Source organism: Callospermophilus lateralis, chromosome 1, assembly GCF_048772815.1.
Source record: "Callospermophilus lateralis isolate mCalLat2 chromosome 1, mCalLat2.hap1, whole genome shotgun sequence".
NCBI classification, from domain to species: domain Eukaryota; kingdom Metazoa; phylum Chordata; class Mammalia; order Rodentia; family Sciuridae; genus Callospermophilus; species Callospermophilus lateralis.
This window is the reverse complement of record NC_135305.1, coordinates 156,762,871-156,788,684: the sequence shown is the minus strand read 5'-3', so window position 1 is coordinate 156,788,684 and position 25,814 is coordinate 156,762,871. Positions and strand designations below refer to the sequence as shown.

The following is a 25,814-nucleotide window of genomic DNA, read 5'->3' as shown; positions in this document are numbered from 1 at the left end:
TGACACCACGTCAGAATCTGAATAATCCGTGTATAGTGTGTTTTTTTTCTACATCTTTCATTGTGTTTGGAATATTTCCATCTGAAAACATGAAAAACAGAAATGGTTTTTTAGAAAAAGCCAGCCATCTTATTTGAGCTGCAATTCAGACTGATAATAGGATGAAAGTAAGATTATATGCACAACAAAGAATTCTTATTTCAATCCTGTCAGTGGATACCCACAACTGTGTGTATGAGAAAAGGTCAAATGTAAATTTGAGACCTTTCAAAAATGTGAATTCTGTGCCAATAGCCCTACTGCCCCCATAATGTTTCAGAAAACACTTGAACAAGAATGGTCCCTGGTTAATGAGGCACCCAAGGAGTGAGAGAGGTAAAGTTGTCAAGAGTTATTTTCTTCTGGGCGTTCCAGGAAATCAACTAGATACTTTAGTCAAGTGGTAGGACCAATCCTTTGAGAGCACACAGTCTTGATATCCCTGTAGCTCTAAACAATCCCTTTACAAAGCTTGATGATTCTGCCTTTCTATTTGTAACCTATTTGGGTATGATAAATAAAGAAAGGTGGCCACATATAATAGTGCACACCTGTAATCCTAGCTACTCAGGAGGCTGAGGCAGGAGGATTACAAGTTAGAGGCCAGCCTGGGCAATTTAGCGAGAACCTATCTCAAAATCAAAGTTGCAAAGGGTTGGGGATGTAGCTCAATGCCCTAGTTTCAATACCCAGTACCAGAAAAAAAAAAAAAAAAAAATCATGCCTATAACAACAACAATAACAACAATCATTTCACCTCAAGCCACACCAAAGAGCAAAATAGTAGTTGACACTGCCTCGTGAAGTCGGTCTTAGCTTTTTTTCTGTCTTGCTACTCTTCCTGTCTGACTTTTCAAGCTTCTCTGATGTGGCAGTTTCTAAGTGTAAAACTTCAAAGAGCTGTATTGTCTTGATTCCTCCCAATGTTGGCACAGACTTAAGGAATTGTGAATGCCAAAAATCCTAGAGTAACAGATGGACATTTTAAATCACAAACATTTGTGCACAACACAAATGCTGGGGCTTTGGGCAAAAAATGGAACTAAGAGTTAGCTAGTCCTTATGTCCTTCCATACTAAGGAGGGAGCTTAAGAAAAGCCAGGGCAAAGGAGGGGAGGAAAAAAATGCTTTCATCTGAAAGATGAGAAGAGCCTGGCAGAAATGGGTCATTTGTTACGTGAAAAGTTACAATGTTCCTAAGATTTGCAAAATGTATCTGAGTTTATACAATTTTCATTTGACTTTGTAAGAAGTTGACTGTCATAAAATGACTTTTGGGCCATCTACTGAGAGTTTGAAGTTGGACAAAAGAGGGTAGTGGGATTATTTCCCAACTCTTGTCATAGCATGGTTGGAATCGTGGGGAGGTAGACTTGAAGAGGACCTTAAAAATCACATAATCAGAGCTGGGGTTGTGGCTCAGTGGCAGAGTGCTTGCCTAGTATATGTGAGGGACCAGGTTTGATTCTCAGCACCATGTTTCAATAAATAAAATAAAGATCCATTGACAACTTAAAAAAAAATTTTTAAATCACATAATCATAAGAATAAAAAATGGTCGGGCTACAGGGCGCTTTATGGAAACATTAATCCAGCCCAAATGAAGCCTAATTTAATTTTAGGCTTAAAATTTCAGAAAAGAATATAAGACAAAGTGATTCATAGACATTAAAGAATTGAAAAGAGGGCTGGGGATGTGGCTCAAGCGGTAATGCGCTCCCCTAGCATGGGCGGGACACTGGATTGGATCCTCAGCACCACATAAAAACAAAATAAAGATGTTGTGTCCACCAAAAACTGAAAAATAAATATTAAAAAATTCTCTCTCTCTCTCTCTCTCTCTCTTCTCTTCTCTTTCTATCTTTAAAAAAAGAATTGAAAAGAAAGTAGATGGCTGGAAGTAAAGAGAAGGTTTCAAAAACAAAACAAACAAGTCCTTGATTTAGAAGTCAAAAGATGAAAGTTTTGGAAAATAAAGTGTTTTTTAAAAAGAGATGTATTTTATCAATTATTAAAAGCAGTCCAGAATTTCACTCAGATGTTAATGCAATCCTTTGCAGAAAAAAATTGGAAATATCTGTAATATACGTTTGAGTGATCCAATTATATATTTATACACTTGTTTCTGGAAGCCATAGGAAGGTGTTGAACTTGTCATTTTGATTATTTCACTTTGTCATATAAATTTAATAAACTTGGTATACGTACTGTTTGGCATTCTTCTCAATGGGTAAATGAGTTTCTTGAATAAATACCGTGATATGTTCAGCATTTTGACATCTACTTCTTAATTGTAAAGTGACAAAGTATAGTTAACATTCCCGTGTTTGGATACCTCCTAAATAAGTCATTTTAGAATGGAGCAGCTTTCCTTAATCTTGAGTATCCAGGTCATTTCATTTGATTTTCCCTTTAAAACTTACAAATTATTCTACTTTATTTCCTTCCAAGTTTATCATCTGTAAAAAAAGTTGCAACACGGAGACAGAAGCTAGCTGGCGATCCCCTGATATGCATCTAAAACAAAAAAGGGAAAACCGGTGCCCATAGAGTCTGGGATAGAGAGAATTCAAGGACGAGTGAGCCCCATGCTCTTGGGAAAGACTCTTAGTCACGTTAGGACAGCGGTTCCTAAATTTCTGTCACCCACAAGCTGCATCAGGCCATTTGTTAGAAATATTGATTTCTGGGCCCTACCCTGGCTTATTGACTTAGGATCCCGTGAGAGCGTAGCTAGGGCTCCGCATTTTCTTGAGCAAGCACCGCAGACCGACCGAGAACCCTAATTGGGATTTACGCGCCCCTGAACTCCGCCCTCACGGATCCCCGCCCCTCTACCAGGCCCCGCCCCAGCCCCGCCCAGGCCCCGCCCCGCCTGTCTGGTCCAAGCCCCGCCCTCTCCTCTCCGGTTCGCGCGGCCTAGCGGGCCTCTTCCCGTGATCCCTCGCGCCTGGCTGTCGCGGTTGCTAGGCAACCGGCGCTGGCGGCTGGCGGCGCGGGGATCTGCACCACCATGGGACCGCCGCCGGGCCTCGCGCCACTCCTGCTGGTCCTCCAGGGCTGCTGGGCCTCGATGAGTGCCCAGGACAGGGCCACCCCGGCGGTGACTACTGAGGACCTCAGCTCCACCGAGCCAGCCCCAGCCATTCTTGGACCCTCTCTGTCGCCTAGGACCCCGGGGGCCCCCAGAACCCCGGAGGCCTCCAGAACCCCGGAGTCCTCCGCCTCCGGCCCCAGGCCCACCCCGGTTACGGACGGTGGGTACCGAGTGCTAACTCCTGGGGGTCTACAGGGATCCAATCTGGAAGGGGTAGCCGGGTGAGAAGGTAATAATAGTAATAGCTGAGGCTGCTGTGTGCTGACATTGCCGAACGTTCCATAGGCTTGGATCCCCCAGCAATAACCCTAAGAGGTAATTCTTATTCCTGTCGCACAAATGGGGAAACTAAAGCTCAGAGAGCGTAAGTGGGACAGTGTCAAATCCTTGAAAGTATGAGCAGTGGCCCTGGACAACGTGAATGCTTATGACAATGACGAATGTGTCCCTGCAGCTGAAGTTGAAATTAAATAGAAAGTTTTAAGACAGTGGTGGAAATCAATGCTGAAGCTGCATTGAACTTTTCACTTGTATTAAGAACAGACGCCAACGTTCTAGCTTATTAAGTTTGACTAGGTGAAGGCCTTTGTCAGTTGATTCCAATTTAGAAAATCTCAGGATTCCTCCTGCATTTAGTGGAGGTGGGAAGGTAAGGGATGAAGGCTTATGCCTACTTCTTAGGATTTGCATTTAGAGATAACTAACATATCTCTTAAAGTGATCTTCTAATCCTGGAATTACAAATTTAGAGAGTATTTTTATAATCTAATTTGATTCATGTCTTCAGGGGATATCTGTGATCCCTTGAGATTGAGGGCAAAATTTTGGGAATATGCATTTTTCTGGGGTGAGTGTTCATAGCAGTCAAAGATTCTCACAGGAGGTCATCATCTCAAAAAAAAAAACTTTTGTTTTTTTAATCTTTTGTCTGGATTGAGAGTATGCCCAGTAGGTATATATGTATTTTTGTCTCTCTCCTCTCTTTTTTTAATATTGTAGTTGGACAGAATACCTTTATATTTTTATTTTTAAATATTTATTTATTTATTTATTTTTTTTTAGGTGTAGATGGACACAACAGAAAGCCTTTATTTTTATGTGGTGTTGAGGATGGAACCCAGGTCCTGCCCGTGCTAGGCGAGCGCTCTACCGCTGAGCCACAATCCCAGCCCCTGTAACTTTATTTTTATGTGGTGCTGAGGATCGAAGCCAGCGCTCTGCGTGTGCTAGAGCACTCTACTGCTGAGCCACAACCCAGCCCCCTTTTGTCTCTTTTTGAGAGACTTTTAACTAAGGATGAATATGCGTATATAAAAAAGTTCTTATTGGCCGACATGCTGAACTCTAGAACTTAATTTCAGTTACTGAACCATTATTTCTTGAAAGAGCCTCTTTTGTAAACTAGGAGTAGTCGGTAAGAGAAAGGACAAAGGCCCAGGCTCAATGGTAGAGCAGGTATTTAGTAGGCACGAGGCCCCGGGTTCAATCTCCAGCACCAACAAAACTCCTGGGGGTAAACAGGGATCCAATCTGGAAGGGGTAGCCGGGTGAGAAGGTAATAATAGTGATAGATTCCTTACTTCAATATATAAACAAAGCTCTGCTTTACATTTAACCTGTTCTAATAAATTGATAGGAAAAATAAATCAGTGACAAATTGGGACAGAATATAGCCAGGTATTCAGTTTCTGAAAATCTCTAGGGTTTGTGGACTAGACTTTCATTCACATAAGAACCTCATCAGTTATGTACTTTCTCCCCAAAATGAAACAATGCTTGGATCATTATGACTAGGACATATATTCAAGGTTTTTCTTCCAGTCTGGGTGATGAATTTGAACTTGTTTTGGTCTTTCTAAAGGACCCTTTAGGCCCATGACAGTAATAACTACCTGCTTCCTGTGTGGTAGGAACTATGTTACGCATTTCACCTGTGATATATCTTATTTAATCTCCCAACGTGTGGGCACTGTTATCTTCATTATTCAGGTAAGTGAATTGCTAATTTTAGGTTGCACAGCTGCTAAAAGTTAGAGCAGGGGGCTGGCTCTAGAACTAGATACAGATTTGCAGAATAACCCCAGGCCAGTGCTGGTGGGAGAGTGATACTGTTCATCTTAGTACCCTACTCTCCAAGCTAAGCATGCAGATGATAAGAGGCATGGAAGAGCAGCTGAGTGCTACTTAGGTCTAGTGAGTGCTCAACAGATACTTGCTGGGTGATTAAGTGCACTTGCATCTTAGATGAAGACCTTTTATTTCTTTTTTTTTTTTTTCATTAAACACTATTGCTTTATCCTTCGCAGTCTTATAGCTACCTACAAGGGTTTTGCGTTTTGAAAACAAATCAAGATTGTAATTTTAAACGCCAAAAGCAGGGAGCCTCACTACATTAGTGATTACTGGTTACATCATCATCTTACTCAGCACACAAAGGAGTCCCTATCTAGAGACGAGCACATAAACTTAAGGCAGAAAACATTTGTAAGCATTGTGTATTTTTTTGCTGACAAAACCTTTCCCTTATATACTTTTTTCCCAGTGTATACCTTTTTTGAGCCTTCATTTTTCTAAAGCTCATTTTTACCATGGAATAATTCATATATACAAATAAGAAGGGTGCATGGACTCTCTACCAACATTTGCTTGATATCCTTTGTTTGCTTATTATTTTTAGAGTTGAGATCCTTTTCTGAAAAAGAAGCAAAACATATGTCCTGATTTTATTCTTCTTTTTTGTGGTACTGGGGATTGAACCCAGGGGTGCTTAACCACTGAATTACATTCACAGTCCTTATTTTTAATTAATATTTATTTTTTAGCTTTAGGTGGACACAGTATCTTATGTGATGCTGAGGATCGAACCAAGTGCCTCACGCATGCCAGGCGAACACGCTACTACTTGAGCCATATCCCCAGCCCCCAAAGCCCTTTTTATATTTTAATTTTTAAAATATTTTTAGTCATTGATGGACAATACCTTTATTTATTTATTTATTTATTTTTATGTGGTGCTGAGAATTGAACCCAGTGTCTCATGAGTGCTAGGCAAGCACTCTACCACTGAACCACAACCCCAGTCCTTATATTTTATTCTGAGACAGAGCTTTGTTAAATTACTGAGGCTGGCTTTCAATTCATGAACCTCCTGCCTCAGCCTTCTGAGCCACTGGGATTACGGTGATTATACCCAGCGATTTTATTCCTTTTATTTCTTCCTTCCCAGCAATAATCTCTACCAAAAATTCCGTGTTTTTATTCTCATGCTCTATTTCCTTGAAGAGGATTTTTCCCAGTTCAAAAGAGAATGAATTAGTAGAGAAGTTAAATTGTGATAAACTGAGACAGAATATAACTGAGTATTCAGTGCCCAAAATTCTCAGGATGTTTGGATTTTTTTTCTTATCCACATAAATACTCAATCTGTTAAAATTGGATCTAAAAATGTAGTGATTAGAAATGCAGATAATCATGAATTATTAATTAAAAATTGCTGAATGGGGAGATTCCTAATCTCCCCCATTTATTATCTCAATTCCTAACACTTGTCTAAGCACCTGAACCCATCCAACTTTTGGACAAGAGTCTGTAAACATGCATTTAGCTTCAAAGCTTCAGGTTACATATGAGGAGAGAGACAAGATTGCACCTCCTTTTCCTAGAGGCCTTAAGTAGGCCCTTTCTCTGAATCATCATCTCTAGGAAAGGGCTTGAGAATCTTCGACTGAATCAGTGGGCCTTTTGGTCAGTTAAAGAACTTAGGTGTGCTGTCCTTCAACCTGTGTCAATTATCAACATCACTTGAAAATTTTTGAAAACTGCAGGTGTCTGGGTTTCATGTTCAGTTTGCCAAATCAGAGTCCTTGTAGCTAGAGCACAAACAGGACTTTCCAAGCTAGTCAAAAGATCAGCCATTTGGGGGAAATCTCTGATGTGGTGTCAAACTGATTAATTTCCACTTTACAAATTCCCCCCGAAGTGCAATAGGAAGAACAAAATGGAACTTTTATATGTAACTAATTTATGGCACGTTGTGGTGGCAGGGGGTAGTCGCTGCCTGCTGATTGTGATGCTCTGCATCCTACCCCTCCTTTTTTCTGTAGTTGCTGCTCTCTGTGTCTGTGACTTGTCCCCAGCACAGTGTGATGTCAACTGCTGTTGTGATCCTGATTGCAGCTCCATGGATTTCAGTGTTTTTTCTGCCTGCTCAGTTCCAGTTGTCATGTAAGTATATGACACCTCGTTTGGATAAAATTTGAGCAGGATAATAAAATGTGGGGAAAGAAAGTGAAAACTCACCCAGGCCAAAAACCCCAAACCTGATTTCCTGTGTTTTGCATCGTACAGAAGGGAGACTGTGCGAAGCAGTATGTAAACCAGCAGCTTTCCCTCATTTGCATCCTGCCAGGTGATAATGCAGGCCAAAGAGAGCTCACGTTGCTTCTGGGGAGTACAGTGCAATCTCTCAGTGTTCAGAGATGGAGTCACATTTCAGTTTCAGTTGTGAACAGATATCACGTCCCATTTCCCTAACAGTGAATGTCTCATGCATACCTACATGAAGAATGCAGTTTAATTTTACCTCTTTTGTTGTGGACACAGTACTTGCAACAAAAAATTAGAAAAATAATCAGCAGTGCTTTGTTTATACTTTTCTGATATATAAATCTTCCAGGAATTCTCACAGTTCACATTGTATAGAACAATGGGAAATGACATTCCCAGCAGATTACAAGTGAAGAAATCATCTAAAGGATTTAATCTCATATTTCAGAGCTTTTTGAAAAAAAAAAAGCATTTCCAAAAATGTACATTTATTCAAGATGGAACCAATTTACTATTTAGAGGGAGCTAATTTAAGTTTAGCCTTATAGCGCCTTGTAACAATTGATACATGATAGTTTGAATTCTTTTTGGAAATACAATGGATTTTTTCCCATGAGAAACCATTTTATCAATCCAGAGGGAGATCAAATAGATTTCTAATATTGTTTAAAAAAAGACTGGAGAATGGGTGTTGTAGTCTGATTACTTTTCTTGATACCTGGTTGTCCTTGTTAAAAGTCATCATCTAAGGAGGCTGGGGTTGCGGCTCAATGGTACAACACTTACCTAGCATGCGTGAGGCACTGGGTTCGATCCCCAGCATAAAAATAAAAACAAGATAAAATAAAGGTACTGTGTCCATCTACAAAAAAATAAAAATAAATTTAAAAAAAATTTTAAAAAGTCATCTGCTCTCCTGCTTTGTAAGTATAGGAAAGTTGATAACATTTTTTCAAATGAAATTTTTTTATTAGCTAATATGGCAATTTTAGATGTAGACTATAGTATTTAGGACAGGGGTCAGCAATTTTTTTTCCTGTAAAGGACCAGATAATAAATACTTTAGTCTTCTCAAGTCTCTGTTGCATCTTCTATATTTTACCTTTGTTGCACACAAGCAGCCAAAGATAAGTCATTGGATGGGCATGACTATGTCTAGTAAAATTGATAAAAAATGGTGTGTTTTGTAGACCCCTATCATAGAAGTCAAGACTAAATCTCTAATACCCTTGAGAAAGGACCTCATTTTTTATAAGTTTTGTGATTTTCTCCTAAATATAAATAGCCAAATCAAAAGTCCTCTTCCTAATTAACTGAGCATTTTCGTTATATAGGTCTCAGTTCAAAAAGTTTACTTACATTTACTAAACTATCAACAAATCCTATGTGTCATCTAATAACTCGTAAATTTATTCATAAGCTGATTGGACAAATGTTTCATGAGCACAAGAAGAATATATATTTTTTTTAATCTTTTTTTTTTTTTTTTTTTTAATCTCAGCCCTGCTTCTGCCACATAACCAGATCTCATTGAAAAAGAGTTGACTGGGCTGGGGTGCAACTCACTAGTAAGATACTTGATACTTGACTTGCCTGCATGCATGAGGCCCAGGTTTGATTAAAAAAAAAAAAAAAAAGTGGACTGAATGAATGGATTTCTCCCTGCCTTTCTCCTTTACATACCCCTAAATGTATCCTGGAGGACCCCTGCCACTGCCTGGCCTTCCCTGTGCACTAAGCAGCCTTTCATTCCTTATCACTGGGGATTGAACCCAGGGGCCCTTTACCACTGAGCTACACTCCCAGCCCTTTTTTATTTTTTTCTTTTGAGACAGGGTCTCACTAAATTGCTGAGGGCCTTGCTAAGTTGCCTTGAACATGGAATCCTCCTGCCTTAGCCTCCTGACTCTCTGGGATTATAGGCGTGCACCAGTGCTCTTGGCTTCACCATACCTTTCTGGAGCACTCCTGTGTGCCAGCGCCAGAGATATAAAGATAAGTTCAGCCTTATCCTGCCTCTGAGAACATCCCAGTGAGGGAGAGAGACAAATGAGTACATGCAGTTTCTGCTCCTGAATCCTGGGAGAACTCAGAGGACTGGCAGCTCAGACACTAGGCTGAGAGGGCTTTCTACAAAGATGTTGGAAGCTGAGCTGGATCCCAAAGAACAAGTTAAGTTGGCCAGCATGAGACTGGGGAAGAACATTCCAGGCCCAGGGAACTGCCTGGACAGAGTCCTGGGGTGGAGGAGGATGGCCTGTGCAGTTATCTGCAGGCAGCTCACGTGGCTAGAGAAGGATGTGGCACAGAGGTGTGGAGAAGAGCTTGGGACTCAGTCCCAAGGAGTCTGTGTGTGTGCTGAAGGGTTCTGATGTCCTGAAGTCCCACCTCATGTCATTCAGCAACAGTGTGCAAAGTGGGTCACTGAGGCCAAGCCTAGTGGTAGAGAACCAAGTAAGATACCACTGCGGATGCAAGCTCATGGCTCCCGCCCTACCTGAAGGCTGGGATAGTGGGACTAGGTGGAGGTATGAGATGTGATACTGAGATACTGCCCAGCTGGAGGCTGGCCAGCTGGAGGAGTCAGAGGCATCATTCGAGTCCTCAGGCACCCGAGCCCTGAGTTTGCCCATTCCTACTGACTTGCCCTTGGGAAACTCCTGCCTCATTCATTGCTAAAGACACTTCAGACGCTCTCATTACCTATCAACCCCTTAGCCTGGACTCACATTCTTCTCCACCTTCTTCCAGGTCCAGTTTATGGCTATTCTGCATCTCCAACCCTCTGCTCCAGCCAGCCATGCTATACCAGGTTCCCAAAGACCATCAGTTCCCTACTTGGTGAATGCTGTAGCGCTTCAATTAGTTTCCCATTCCCTCTGCCTGTCTGATTCCTAAAACAGTCCTTTAAGCCCTGTAAAAAGTTAAATGATAGCTGGGTGCATTGACGCATGCCTGTAATCCCAGGAGCTCTGGAGGCTGAAGAAGGAAGATTGCAGGTTCAAAGCCAGCCTCAGCAAAAGCAAGGTGCTAAGCAGCTCGGTGAGAACCTGTTTCTAAAGAAAATACAAAATAGGGCTGGAGATGTGGCTTAGTGGTTGAGTGTCCCTGAGTTCAATCCCTGTACCGTAATTTCTAAGCCTTAAACCTTTCAAAAAAAAAAAAAGTGAATGATAATATTCAATCTTGGCAGGGGCACAGGAAGGTAGGCATGCTTGTGACAGTGTTGATGAAGATGGATGTTTTACTTCTCTGGAGGGCAACCTGGCAATGCCACAGAAGCCTTGAATAATGAATCCTCCTTTTGACTTGGCAGTTCTACTCCCAGGAACAAGGCCGAATAAAATAACTGGAAACATTATGAAGATGTTTGTATAAGGATGTCAGTATAGCTTCATATGTAATTGGGGAAAATTAGATACAACCTAAACCAACTGTAGAGGATTGTTTATAATTTTTTTGTGGAGGGGGCAACTAGGGGTTGAACTCAGAGGCACTCAACCACTGAGCAACATCCCCATTGTATGTTTTATTTAGAGACAGGGTCTTGCTGAGTTCTTTAGGGCCTTGCTAAGTTGGGATTGACAGAAGACTTAACTGTACCATAATTTCTAAGCCTTAAACCTTTCAGATGATTCCTTTGAAGACAAGTAATTTTGGATCCAATCTGGGTACTTAAAAAGAATTTGAAGTTCTACAAAATTTTATATAATTTATGCTTTCAGAATTTGCAAGGTTTGTTAACATTAAAATTATACCCTGATCTGTTATCCATACTTGACAAGAGTTCCTTATAGGTTGTTACACCCGACTTAATTTTTCCACTAGAGGAAAGTTTCAAATTCAAATCTAACATCATGGTTTTATAAATGTCTTCTCGAACCCCAAACCCTTCTTCATCTTCTTGAAATGTATTTGATATATTTTGGTTTTGTCCCCTTGTGACTGAAAATATAGGTGGATGTACTGCAATTTATTATCTGAATTGACTGCTGACCAGTGACTGTTACTTTCTCTGCCAAAATGAAAATTGTTTGTTTGTTTGTTATGGTACTGCAGATTGAACCCAGGGGCACTCTACCATTGAGTCACATCTCTAGCTCCTTTTATGTTTTGAGACAGGGTCTCACTAAGTTGCTTAGGGCCTCGCTAAATTGCTGAAGCTGATTTTGAACTTGCAATCCTCCTGCCTCAGCTTCCTGAGTCTCTGGGATTATAAGCATGTGCCACCTACCCAGTCCCAGCTTTTTTTTTTTTTTTAATTTTGAGACAGGAGCTCACTAAATTACTGAAGCTGGCCTTAAATTTGAAGTCCTCTTGCCTCAGCCTCCTGAGTAGCTGGAATTACAGGTGTGAGCCACCCCAACCAGCAAACATCTGATGGCTTTAAAACATCTTCCCAAGATCATATATTTATGCCTTAAATTTTATATATTTTTATTTTTTTAATTTTCAGGGGTGATAGCCAGTTTTGTACTCAAAAAGCAGCCATCTATTCATTGAATTTTAAAGCAAACCCACCTGAAAGGGTATTTAAACTCATTGACCAGATCAATCCATCTATTTTCTGCATTCACATTACAAACTGTAAGTATTTGACATTGATATATTTTGTGAAACTAAAGTTTTTCTTTTAAAGTTATTTTATGGAAAAATATCTCATTCAGTTAGATTTGAAGTGATCATTCTGTTTTGGCCATGTGTATAAAGTATATTTTCTGAGGCCATTTTAAAAATAGCTGAAAGTAATTTTATAGATCTGTGACCTGAACATTTTCTTTGAAAGTGATCATGCTTATATATCTGTCTTTTCCATTCTCACTCTTGATTTCAAGGTGTTTATGTTATGTAGACAGGCGTGGGAGTCCAGATTTATATAACACACACGTGACTTTTTCAGCGTATTTCCTCCTGGCGTAATGGTTGAAAATCAGGTTCAGTTTTGAACATTACCTGTGGTTTCTATTTCCTCTTACTTTTTTAAAGTACATTTGCATGAAAACAGTATCTTTATTTTTTATTTGAGTATTTAGCTCAAGTAAGTGTTTCTATCCAAAGTACATGTGAGTGTGAATGTTATCAGAGTGTCACAGTTCAGAGACATATTTATGGTTTTATCAGTTAAACCTCATCATCATCTTTTTTCCTGAAAGATTTTTTTTTTTTTAGTTGTAGATGGACAGCCTGCCTTTATTTTATTGGTTTATTTTTATGTGGTGCTGAGAATAGAACCCAGTGCCTCACATATGCAAGGCAAGTGCTCTACCAACCTGAACCCCAAACCCTTCTTCATCTTCTTGAAATGTATTTGTATATATTTTGGTTTTCCCTTGTGACTGAAAACATAGGTGGAGGTACTGCAATTTGTTATCTGAATTGACTGCTGACCAGTGACTGTCACTTTCTCTGCCAAAACATGAGCCCAATAAATATGCCATCCCCTCTTTCCCTTTTGTTCTGTACACTGCATATTTTCCCCCAGGCTCTCAGCAGTCCCTGGGCTGAAAGTGGGAAGAAAGTGATGAATATTTTTGGCTTCTGTTGTGCTGTTCACCTGTGTGCATATAAAACCATTACTACTTCTTTTTTTTTTTTTTTTTAACAGTAGTTTGTCAATGAACCTTTATTTTATTTATTTATATGTAGTTCTGGGAACCAAACCCAGGACCTCACACATGCCAGGCGAGCACAATACCACTGATCCACAACTCCATCCGGGGACCCTGCTTTTTTTTTTTTTTTTTTTTTTTTTTAATTAATTTTTATTGTTGGTTGTTTAAAACATTACATAGTTCTTTTTTTCTTTTTTTTTTTTTTTTGTAGTTGGACACAATATCTTTATTTATTTATTTTTATGTGGTGCTGAGGATTGAACCCAGGGCCTCGCCTGTGCTAGGCAAGCGCTCTACCGCTGAGCCACAACCCCAGCCCATTACATAGTTCTTGATATATCATATTTCACACTTTGATTCAAGTGGGATATGAACTCCCATTTTTACCCCGTATACAGATTGCAGAATCACATCAGTTGCACATCCATTGATTTACATATTGCCATACTAGTGTCTGTTGTATTCTGCTGCCTTTCCTATCCTCTACTATCCCCCCTCCCCCTCCTCCCCTCTTCTCTCTCTACCCCCTCTACTGTAATTCATTTCTCCCCCTTATATTTTTCCCCCTTTCCCCTCACTTCCTCTTGTATGTAATTTTATATACCCCTGAGGGTCTCCTTCCATTTCCATGCAATTTCCCTTCTCTCTCCCTTTCCCTCCCACCTCTCATCCCTGTTTAATGTTAATCTTCTTCTCATGCTCTTCGTCCCTACTCTGTTCTTAGTTACTCTCCTTATATCAAAGAAGACATTTGGCATTTGTTTTTAAGGGATTGGCTAGCTTCACTTAGCATAATCTGCTCTAATGCCATCCATTTCCCTCCAAATTCTATGATTTTGTCATTTTTTAATGCAGAGAAATACTCCATTGTGTATAAATGCCACATTTTTTTATCCATTCATCTATTGAAGGGCATCTAGGTTGGTTCCACAGTCTTGCTATTGTGAATTGTGCTGCTATGAACATGGATGTAGCAGTGTCCCTATAGTGTGCTCTTTTTAGGTCTTTAGGGAATAGACCGAGTAGGGGAATAGCTGGGTCAAATGGTGGTTCCATTCTGAGCTTTCCAAGAAATCTCCATACTGCTTTCCAAATTGGCCGCACCATTTTGCAGTCCCACCAGCAATGTACAAGTGAACCCTTTTCCCCACATCCTCGCCAGCACTTGTTGTTTGACTTCCTGATGGCTGCCAATCTTACTGGAGTGAGATGGTATCTTAGGGTGGTTTTGATTTGCATTTCTCTGACTGCTAGAGATGGTGAGCATTTTTTCATGTACTTGTTGATTGATTGTATGTCCTCCTCTGAGAAATGTCTGTTCAGGTCCTTGGCCCATTTGTAGATTGGGTTATTTGTTATCTTATTGTCTAATTTTTTTAGTTCTTTGTGTATTCTGGATATTAGGGCTCTGTCTGAAGTGTGAGGAGTAAAGATGTGTTCCCAGGACGTAGGCTCCCTATTTACCTCTCTTATTGTTTCTTTTGCTGAGAAAAAACTTTTTAGTTTGAGTAAGTCCCATTTGTTAATTCTAGTTATTAACTCTTGTGCTATGGGTGTCCTATTGAGGATTTTGGAGCCCGACCCCACAGTATGTAGATCATAGCCAACTTTTTCTTCTATCAGATGCCATGTCTCTGATTTGATATCAAGTTCCTTGATCCACTCTGAGTTAACTCTTGTGCATGGTGAGAGAAAGGGATTCAGTTTCATTTTGTTGCATATGGATTTCCAGTTTTCCCAACACCATTTGTTGAAGATGCTATCCTTTCTCCATTGCATGCTTTTAGCCCCTTTATCAAATATAAGATAGTTGTAATTTTGTGGATTGGTTTCTGTGTCCTCTATTCTGTACCATTGGTCCACCCGCCTGTTTTGGTACCAGTACCATGCTGTTTTTGTTACTATTGCTCTGTAGTATAGTTTGAAGTCTGGTATAGCTATACCTCCTGATTCACACTTCCTGCTTAGCATTGTTTTTGCTATTCTGGGTCTTTTATTTTTCCATATGAATTTCATGATTGCTTTCTCTATTTCTACAAGAAAGCCATTGGGATTTTGATTGGCATTGCATTAAACCTATAGAGAACTTTTGGGACCCTGCTGTTTTAACAAGCCTCTGAGAATTCTGGAGGAAGTGAATATGTAAAAAGACACTGTGTCTTTTTCACATCAGCCTTAATGTTTCTAAAATATACTTCCAAAATACCGAGGATGTCATATATACACATAATTTATGCTGATTTAAAACACTTTTTCTAAACAGATAAACCTGCATTATCCTTTATTAATCCAGAAGTGCCTGATGAAAACAATTTTGACAGATTGATGAAAACATCAACTGGTTTTACATTGAATGCAGAATCAGATGTTTCTTTTTCAACCAAATTGGATGCTCCAAGTACTACTAAATATGAGGTGAGCCAAGAACTTGACTGAGTCTGCTCATTGTGTCACAGATACCCTGACCTTGTAAGTTGATTTTTAATGTCACCAGCAAAACTGACTTTCTGGAACACAGAAGAATTAATATAGACTGAAAAAAATTGATGTTTGTGCTTCTAAGTCAAAGATCATGAAAATTAAAATTGGATGTTTAGATTCTGAACATGGTAGTTAAGGTTGTTGATTCTGTGATAAGCTTGTGTTTTGTCTCTGCAGAATTTGTTTTTCTCAACCTTAAAAGAAACAGCAAAATGCTTGAGGCTTGATGCTGGGGACATGAATGGATTGGTTGGTGCCTGGCCCTCTTCTCAAAATTGTATTTACTTTTTTTGTAGACTTTAGGAGGTTGTGTGCTATTTTATAGTAAACCTTTAAAATGTGATATTTATTAACATTGAAAAAACTTTTTCAGAAGCATCTTTTTGAAAGGAAAGTATAAAATTAATATGTACTGGTTCTGAAAGTTAGAAATATAGAGATACCTAAGTAAAAACCAAAATGCCCTTTGTCTCTGTTAAAATTCACACTGCTGGGATTGCGGGGTGCAGCTCAGGGGTATAGCATGTGCTTAGTATGTGTCAGGCCTTGGGAATGGAGAACAATTCATGCTGAAAATCACTGTGAAAACATTGTTGTGTATTCTTCCTAATTTTTAAATCCATCTAAAAAACATACATACTATTATATAGAAGTGAGATTTATAGTTACCTACATTGTTCTAGAAAATTCTTTGTTTTAGTAACAAGTCTTTTTTGGTACTAGGGTCACTTTTTTGGTACCTAGGGTCATTCGGCCACTGATTCACATCCCCAGCCCTCTTTTGTATTTTATTTAGAGTCAGGGTCTCACTGAGTTGCTCAGTGCCTCTCCTGTTGCTGAAGCTGGCCTTCAACTCAGGATCCTCCTGCCTCAGAGTTGCTGGGCACCAGCTGGGCTGTGCAGAGCTTTCTAGGTATCGCCTCATAACAGCCCGGGAGGAATGCGGTATCGTCTCACTTATCTGTGTACAACCTGGGCATAGGAAAGTAACTTGTGAGTTAGTGTTAGGGCAACATTTACAAAGGATTCCTGTGTCTATATTTGAGCTATTCCATTCTTTTGTGGAGTTGGGATTGAACCCTTGGACTCACACATGCTAGGCAAGTGGCAAGTGCTGTACCACTGAGCCACATCCGCAGCCCAAGCCATTCCACTCTTAACAGACATTTGTTTCCAATCTTTGCTATTATCATCCACAATGAACATTCCTAGGTGTATGTGTGTGTTTGATTAAATTCTTAGGAGATATTTCTATAAATTAGGGTCAAAATAAATGGAAATTTTAAATATTAATGCACAGGTATATCATTCAAAAAGATTATAATAGTTCCTGGCACCAAGGTATTTTGGTAAATTTTAAATTTTAAGACAATTGTCTGTATGCTCAGTAGCTGTAAATTTGAATTTTGAATGTTAGGGAAGAATTTCATGGGGCATTTGGTTTGGGGAAAGAAGGCATTTCTTCATAAAATTGGTTTATGAAAAAATTTTATATGACTTAATGTATACTGCAACTGCTGTTTAAGTAATTAATGGTAGTGGAACATGATTCTCACCCCTGTGCCCAGCCGCCCAACTTCTGCCTGCAGAGGCAAACACTGTCAGCTCCTGGGTCCTTCCAGAGGGATTCCAAATTCAGAAGCCAAGCACAGTGACACGCATGCCCAGAAGCACACATCCTTTAAAAGAGGGTGAGACAGCTAGATGTCAGTTCCCTGTGGGCTGGCCACAGTGTCTCTGACGTCTGCGATGCCGATGACACCTAGCCAGGTGCCCTCTGGGTGCTGAAGGAGCGCCATGGGCGATCTTGGTTGTGTGTTTACAGTATGGGGCTCAGCTGCGGACTTCAAATGACTCTTCAGCTCCATTTTTGAGATTGCCTTCACCACTGATGTCATCCCTGTGCGCTGATGATAACCCTGCAGGTAAGAGGGTGGCCCTTTTTCTCTCTCTGCAGAGATTTTACAGTTATTAGTTTACATTTCTGGTCGTAATACACAGCAGCCTTCGTACCTGCAACAGGAGTGGGCTGAAGAGGCCTGAGAGCACCTCGGCAAGGGAGGTTGATTTCCTGCCGTGGGGGCCTCTTCTTTTCCACATGGTTGCTGCCTGGTTCCTTTCCTGATGAGATGAGCTCCCACCACCCGCAAGCAGCCCACTCACTTGTCAGACACTTCCAGGTAGGCTTTGGAAAGTTCCAGAGCTTGTCAAAAGCTAACATTTATTAACACTCACTGTGGGTTAAGTGATTGCATGTGTTTTCCCATTTAATTTTCACTGATCCCTTGGGGTCAGGTTAATATTTCCAATTTTTATTTTTAAAATTTTTTTCATTTTTTAAAAAGAGCATTCTCTATTTTCCCCCCTATTCTTTCTCCCTTTTTTATTGGTGCATTCTAATTATTCATAATAATGGACCTTGATACATATTCATACATGCACATGATGTGTTGTAACAATATAATTCCATCTCTATATTACATCCAATTTTTTGATGAGGAAGCAGAGAGGCAGAGGGTTACTTGCTTCGGCCTTCTCAGGCGGTGGTGGAGAGGGGCTGGCCTGCAGCCGAGCCCACTTACTTCCCAGTGAGTCCTGCTTTTCCCTTCAGGAGCTCGAGAGACTCACTGACTGGCCCCCAGGTAGTGGGGGGTGGCAGCCACGGTGCTCTGAGGCTTCAGCCAGCCTCTCTGTGGAGCCATCTAAGCAAAGGACGACAGGGAAATGCATCCTATTGAGAAGACAGGACACACTAGAACAGTGTCAACTGAAACCAGACACCATTTTCGCCTATCAGTTTGACAAGGCTCAAAAAATTTGAAGACGTGGGGAACTTAGCACTCACTTACACAGCTGGTGACACTATGAACTGGTACCACCCCCCTAGAAGGTCAATTTAACTTATGTATCAAAATTATGAAGGAATGTTTGGTCCTTCAGCCAGCTGTTAACCCCCAGGAGTTGATCCTGCAGAAATGCTGGCCCACATGCAAAATAATAGATCGAAGTGTTTTGGTGATGGCAAAAGCAGAGACAGTTTAAGTGTCCTGTAGTAGGGAGCTGAGGGAATAATTATGCCACCTGTGTAACAGGATGCTAATTATAAAAGGAGGAAGAAACTCCTCCTGTACGGAGGCAGCCTGACCTCCAAGATACATTCATCATCCAGTGGAAAAAACAAGGGGAAGGATGGTATATCCATTGTGTTATTTGTTTCCAAAAGGGGAAAAATAATTTTTAAAAATATTTGTAACTACATATTTTTGTTTGTTTGTTTGCATACACCATTTCCAGGAAGAAATATTGGAAACTTCATCCTGGTTGCCTCTAGATAAAAAGAATGGTGGGAAGACAGGAGTTGGAGAAAGACTACTCAGTCTTTTTTTGTGCCTTTTGAATTTCCTGCATGCCTTACCTAGTTGAAAACTAATTTTTAAGCACAATTTTAGACATAGTGTATATCCATGTTGTAACTTATTTTTGCAGTTTTACCTAGATTATAGTTTTCTTCAGTTGGAAATTTTCTTCTTCTTTTTTCCCCGTGGGAATGTTATGACATCCAGCATTTCTGGTGAACCAGGCTGTTACATGCACCAGAAGGATGGATTTAGAACAGTGTGAAGAAATTGAAGCCCTTAGCATGGCTCGTTACAGCAGCCCTACAATTTTGAGGGTAAGAATTATTTTGAAGTGGAACTAACTTATTAGTTATGTTTTCTGTTCTTTGTACCCTTTTAAAATATGAAAAGTATGGAATAATATCCATACATGATTCACACTGAAGTTTAAATTTGTCTTCTCCAGTACTCTGGTATAGATGATTATTGAAATAATCCTTTAAATAATTTTTTATTTTTATGTAGTTAGCTCATATTTTGATTTCATTCATTTTGATGATAACCAACGAAATCTTTTCTGTGACAGAAATACTCACATTAGCATCAAAAGCGTTCTCTTTCTCATAAACAGACTGGAAAAAGAAGAGAGAATCCACTTTTTGGATAGCAGATGAAATAGGCAGGAGAGGACAGGAAGTGGGATTGTTGGAGCAGGGAGAAGCGGTCACAAGGCCAGGGCCCCCTTCTCTCTGGTGGCAATGACTGAACTGGAACTGAATACAGGAGCCAGATGGGGGAGGTTTGTGAGAGGAGAGACATTCTTCAGTGACAAAAACCGAGATGATTTTTTTCCAAGGGCCCCTCCTAATTTCCTTTTTTTGTGGGGAAAGCAGAGGGAGGATGGTCCATGGCCCCATGAATCATCTGGACTGTAGACTCAAGTTAAGCTTACCCCTTCCTTTCCCTTTTTAAATTTAATTTTTTTTTTTTTTTTAAGAGAGAGTGAGAGAGAGGAGAGAGAGAGAGAGAGAATTTTTCAACATCTATCCTTTAGCTGTCGGCGGACACAACATCTTTGTTTGTATGTGGTGCTGAGAATCGAACCCGGGCCGCACGCATGCCAGGCGAGCGAGCTACCACTTGCGCCACATCCCCAGCCCTTTAAATTTAATTTTATATTTTTGATACTGGGGATTGAACCCAGAAGTACTTTACCACTGAGCCACATCCCCAGTCCTTTTTATTTTTTGTTTTGAGACAGAGCCTCACTAAGTTGCTAAGGCTGGCCTTGAACTTGTGATCCTCCTGCCTCAGCCTCCTGAGATGTTGGGATCACAGGTGTGTGCCAGTGGAAGGGTTAACCTTTCTTCTGCCCTCTTTTCTCTCTCTCTCTCTCTCTCTCTCTGGTAAGCCAGCCCTGCATGTCCCTGAGTTCTTCCAGTTAACTTCTCAGGGTTGTTGGCAGTAGTCCCTGAGTGGCCAGGTACTATCTGTCTCAGCACAGGCCTCCCAAACATCCCTCTCCCCAAAGCTCTCAGTGGCCTAAAAGGTTGTCTGGTGATGAGGTTGGGAGTGAGAGTGACAGGAAATGGAGGAAGGTGGAGCCCTTCAGCAGGAGAGCTGCAGCCATGCTTGGGAGTAGGAGTTAACACCAGGGGGCTGGGGCTTGCTGCAGGAAGACTGGGAGGCTGAGGAAATCTCCTGGGCGAGCCCTGTCTCCTTGCAGTAAGAACCTGTGCAGCGAGTAAGCAGGAGGGCAGGGCTGTGCCTGCCTTCCCCAGTGTTATGGCCACGTGGAAGATGTAGGAATGATACGGAGGCCTGGAGGCTCCCTGATGCAGTCATGAGCTGGCCTGTCATGTTTCAGCCAGAGATGATCACAGAAAGTGTGATCACTGTGGTGTAGATACAGACATGCAGATGGAACAGCTTGATTCAAGAAATTCTGTTGTCCTCTGTAAAAGTCTTTAATAGGATGAACATGGCCTTTAGTCAAGGTCTGAAAAAGCTATGAAACTATCTCTTTGTTGTACTTAATGAAATTTGTATGTTTTCTTTTTATCTAGGCGCCTAATTCAGGAAAAAAGGTAAGAGTTGTTTGTTTATTTTTTTAGTTGTAAATGGACATAGTATCTTTTATTTATTTTTATGTGGTGCTGAGGATCCAACCCAGGACCTCCTGCTTGTGAGGCAAGTGCTCTTCCACTGAGCTACAACCCGGCCCCTGTTTGTGTTTTTGCAGTGCTAGGGATGGAATACCTGCTAGCAAGTGCTCGATCACTGAGCTCACCCAGCCTCTCACTTTTTCCCCTTTAGACAACAGAGCGGACTTGACTGACAGGGTGCTGTGGACTTCCGTCCTTTCAGGGTCTCCTGCTGTTGTCTTGGTCTCTCATCAGGGAAGCTGCGAGCTCAGGGTGCCAGCTCTCAGTGTAGCACACACCTGGGTCAGACATACCTGTGAACACAGTCCCCAAGGAGGCCTGAGATGGTGGCTTGTCACAGCCTCCCAAAGCCTATGGAAGTGGTCAGTTCAAGAGTCACCTTGGTGGTTATTTTTTTGTCTGCCATGTACCTCTGCCTTCCTGGGTCAAGTGGACGATCAGGGTGGAGCCTGGCACTGTGTGTTGAGTGGCCTGTGTGTGCAAGGTGCGGGCGCAGCATCTGGACACAGGTAGCACCTAGGATGCTGGTCCTGGCTGCAGTTGATCTGGTCAAGTCTCTGGACACAGACACGTTTGAAAGGAAATAGCTCTGGACTTGGACTTTGGACTTCATACTATGTATGTGGGCCTGGAGGAGCTTGTTTTCCAGGTGCAGTCTCGGGCCTGCCAAATACTCAACACGAGTGAACCTGGAGCCCTGGGGGGGCTTCCTGGGGGAGCATGGTGGGCGCCAGAAGCTCACTCAACCCCCTTCCTCTTTGAATCTTCCAAAAAACCTAGCTTGAAAGTCATGCTGAGAGCTCGCCCATTGCTCCAGCCCCTGGAAAGTGCTCTGATTCTGCCATTCCAAACAGTCTCTGCCTCTCGTGTGCTGAATCCTTAGTTCAGGGCAGCGCATGTGTGTACTGGACGCTTGGTGGGTTGGGCTAAGTGATGAGACTCTGGGCTGGGAGCGCGGTTCAGTTGCAGGGAGAGCCATCATGAGGAAGGTGTGTTTCTGAGAAGCACTGAGTGGGTTCCAGTGCGTTCTGAGTGTGAACAAGTCTGAAGTCCTTGGGTGCCTCTGCTGTCACAGGAGGCAGGCCCTATTATTATTACTTGGCGCAAACAGGTAACAGAATTAGCTTGCTGACGGCCACAGAGCTGGGAAGGGGGAGAGCTAGGATGGGATTCCAGGCTGCCTGGTCCCAGAGACCTTGTGCTTTGCCAGGGATACTGATTTTGCGTCACTAGCTCCACACACTCCCTAAGTGTCCTGCAGACAGATCGGGATTTCTGCTTCGGGTCTGAGTGACACCAAGACTTGTACTCTGAAGGGCAGTCATATAAACCAATAGCAAGGATTCATTTACATTAAAGGGGGAAAAAAAAGCAGCATTCGGGGTGTGTCAGTAGATCAGGACATAGATATTGGAGCCAGTTTCCCCTTTAAGGGAAGCTGCTGTTATTCCCCAAATTCTTGCCACCATCTGCTGACGTAGCCAGGAAAGTTTGGTTCCGAGTTCTCATGTTAGTGTGTGCAGTTCTTTTTTTTTTTAGTTGTAGATGGACACAATACCCTTTTTAAAAATCTTTGTTTTTTTTTTTTTTTTTGTACCAGGTATTGAATTCAGGGGCGCTTAACCTCTGAGCCATATCCCCAGCCCCTTTTATATTTTAATTTAGAGACCAGGGTCTCCTTAAGTTGCTTAGGACCTCGCTAAGTTGCTGAGGCTGGCTTTGAACTTGTGATCCTCCTGCCTCAGCCTCCTGAACAGCTGGGATTACAAGCGTGTATCATCATGCCCAGCAATGCCTTTATTTTATTTATTTATTTATTTTAATATTTATTTTTTAGTTATAGGTGGACACAGTATCTTTATTTTATTTTTATCTGGGGCTGAGGATTGAACCCATGTGCTAGGCAAGCACTCTGCCACTGAGCCCCAGCTCCTGCTGTAGTTCTTTACCTGTGGGGAATCTGGGGACAGCATATGACCAGTGGGACACTGAGATTAGACCAGGCCTTCTGGTTTGTCCTCAGGATTGTTCCACTGAGGTTTTGATGGGTGAGTGTAGCTCCTGAGTTTTGAACTGGGCCTTCACTTGTTGCCTGCTGGGTGCTCGCCCCAAATGGCCCTCATCAGAGGCTGGTGTATGGCTGGACACGCGCTTCTTGGAGTCCAGTCTCTCCACTGAGCCAGGCGCCTGTATGTTCAGAGGAAGGAATCTAGGGTTGTCTTTTTGATGACTTAAACAAGAGCTAGTAAATCCTAACCCAGGGCACCCGACCTGGCTCTTCAACCCAGCAGTGCCCTTGTGAGGCTGAGGGCACTGTGGTGATTGGTTTTGTCTCTCTGCCACTCTTGTCACACAACAGCTCACTTTTTTGAGTAAACTGTGGCATGTTTTTATATGAGAGGTTTTGCCCCAGGACAGTTGCAGGTTTTCTTGGTCATGGGAGCACATACATAAGGAGAGCTTATTTATCTAAAATGACAGCTTAAGTACTTACCAATTTAAAATTATGAATAGGTTGGCACATGATTGAGGGCAGAGTTCAGAGCAATTTGAACAACTGGATATATCAGGTTCTTTCCTAAATAGTGGTATCCAAGAATTGAAATGTAAAGCATGTGTCAGATTTGCAAAGAGCCCCAGCTGTCTTTAGAGGACTGCTTGCTCTTTGTCACTCTGCTAGTGATGGCCACAAATGATAAGTGTTCTTTAATAGCATCAGAGTCACCAGGGCTTCTTGATGTTGTTTTAAAGGTTTTTCTGTCTGTTTTGTCTTATCCATGATCCCACCATCTACCAGAGATCACCACCGTGTGTGTGTGTAAAGCTGTATATCACTTGAGTCAAGAGTGTGTTCGGGGCAATTGTGAGGTTTATGGGTATGTATCTGGGGGCTATGTGTAGAAAGAGCACATGTGTGGATGCATCAGGAGGAGCTGGGTTTGGGAGATGCAGGCCTTTGTGTGCACTTGTGTCTGATGTTGTCATGTATTGTGTATGTGATATCATTCATATACCATAAAACTTACCTGTCTGTGTGTATGCTGGGATCGAACCCAGACCCAGTGCTTGCTCACCACATGCTCTACCTCTGAACTAAAGCCCCAAACTTGCCATTTTGAAGTACAGTTCAGGGTTTTTTGTTTTTTTTTTTAAATATTTTTTTTGGTTGTAGATGGACACAGTATCTTTATTTATTTTTATGTGGTGCTGAGGATCAAACTCAGTGCCTCACACATGCTAGGTAAATGCCCCAGCCCAGCTCAGTGGTTTTTAGGATATTCACAAGGTCATGCCACCATTACCATTTTCCAATTCTAGAATATTTTCATCACCCTAGAAGAAACCCCCTGTGCTCATTAGCAGTCACTTCCCTTCTTTCCCAATTCTCTCCCCTGGCCCTGGAAACCACCATTCTACTTTTTTGTCTTTATGGATTTGCCTGTTTGGACATTTCATATAAATGGAATCATATAATATGGGTAGCCTTTGCTGTCTGGCTTCTTAGCATGTTTTTGAGATTTATCTGTATTGTAGCGTGTAATTCATCATCATTATAGTATATGCCATTTTTATGGATGAATAATATTTCCTCAGAAAGACCACATTTTATTTATCTATTCCTTAGATAGTTCATTTGGGTTGTTTTCAGTTTTTAGCTGTCATAAACAGGCAGCTGTGAACATTCATTTAGGAGTGTTTGTGTGAACATGTTTTCAGAGGTAATAATTTTTCAAGTTTGGATCCTAGCCTCCTCTAGTGTTTTCCTTATGAATGTGTATATCATGTCTGTAAGTGGGAATATCTGTATTTTTGCAAGTGAGGAATTATCCTGTGCGTATCATTTCAGTAGCAAGCCTTCCCAACTTGGCAGTCTAGATCTTCAGAGGTTCATTTCAATTTTGTTGTTGTTATTTTAACCCTTGGTTATGGAGTGTAGTGTCTCTAATAATCCAGTTCTTTGCTTTGCAGGTCTTTATCACTATCCAATCCATTGTCATCCAGTCTCTAAATAAAACACTGACCCGACTGGAACACACTGACGTGCTGTGGCCGACTCTCATGGGCTCTGGGCAGGAGAGGATCTGCATTCACGTTGTTCTCGAGGTAGGCGCCCAGTGTGGCCTGGCAAGCCCTGCTTATGTGTGGCAGGCTCCAGCCAAGTGCCTTGGGTAGAGGGCATCTGAACTCCTCCAGAGTGGGCGCCGCTCACTGTGTGTTGGTATTTTTCTTGGCTTGGCCTCCGGCTTGCTTTTATGCTGGTATCAGAGGGTGTTTGTCACACAAACCCAGCGACTTGCAAGAATCATCAAAGTTTCGCTGTTGCTGCTGTTGCCTTGGTGTGGCGTTTCCTCGGCAGAGGTGATCTGGTTCCATCTACTTGGACCAGCTGACTTGGAATCTTTTACAGAAGTCAGGCAGAGTCTCAGGTGACCCCATCCATGGGGCTGATACCAAGGGAACACCACCTGTAATCCAGTTTGACAACAGAAAAGTTGCAAGAGATGGGAAAGGATTTTCTCCCTATGGATATGTGAGTTATTGATATAGTTAGTGAGATGCAGTGGAGACAGGTGTATTTGGAGTATCCTTCTGTTTTAGGTAAAGTACAGCCTCACATACACAGAGAAAGGTGAGATAATGAAAGCTGCTGTCTCATTCCTTCTGGGGACAGTGAGCAGTGCAGTGATTCCCCTACAGCAGAAGTTTGAGATTCACTTTACTCAGGTAAGTTTGACCAATTTTGTTTAAGTATTTA

General features: G+C 41.6%; 1 protein-coding gene across 1 annotated transcript in view; it reads left to right on the top strand.

Annotated features, from left to right (window-relative positions):
* Window positions 1-3,015: 3,015 nt before the first annotated feature.
* Tctn1 (tectonic family member 1) overlaps window positions 3,016-25,814 on the top strand; it is a 30,141-nt gene continuing 7,342 nt past the window's right edge. Inside the window, exons 1-9 of the mRNA XM_076852227.2 lie at window positions 3,016-3,296; window positions 7,240-7,360; window positions 11,919-12,049; window positions 15,338-15,489; window positions 17,381-17,480; window positions 19,119-19,228; window positions 20,960-20,980; window positions 25,028-25,162; window positions 25,658-25,783. Of these exons, the coding sequence (XP_076708342.2) occupies window positions 3,053-3,296; window positions 7,240-7,360; window positions 11,919-12,049; window positions 15,338-15,489; window positions 17,381-17,480; window positions 19,119-19,228; window positions 20,960-20,980; window positions 25,028-25,162; window positions 25,658-25,783 (1,140 nt within the window). The 5' untranslated portion in view covers window positions 3,016-3,052. The remainder of the gene's footprint in view (window positions 3,297-7,239; window positions 7,361-11,918; window positions 12,050-15,337; window positions 15,490-17,380; window positions 17,481-19,118; window positions 19,229-20,959; window positions 20,981-25,027; window positions 25,163-25,657; window positions 25,784-25,814) is intronic.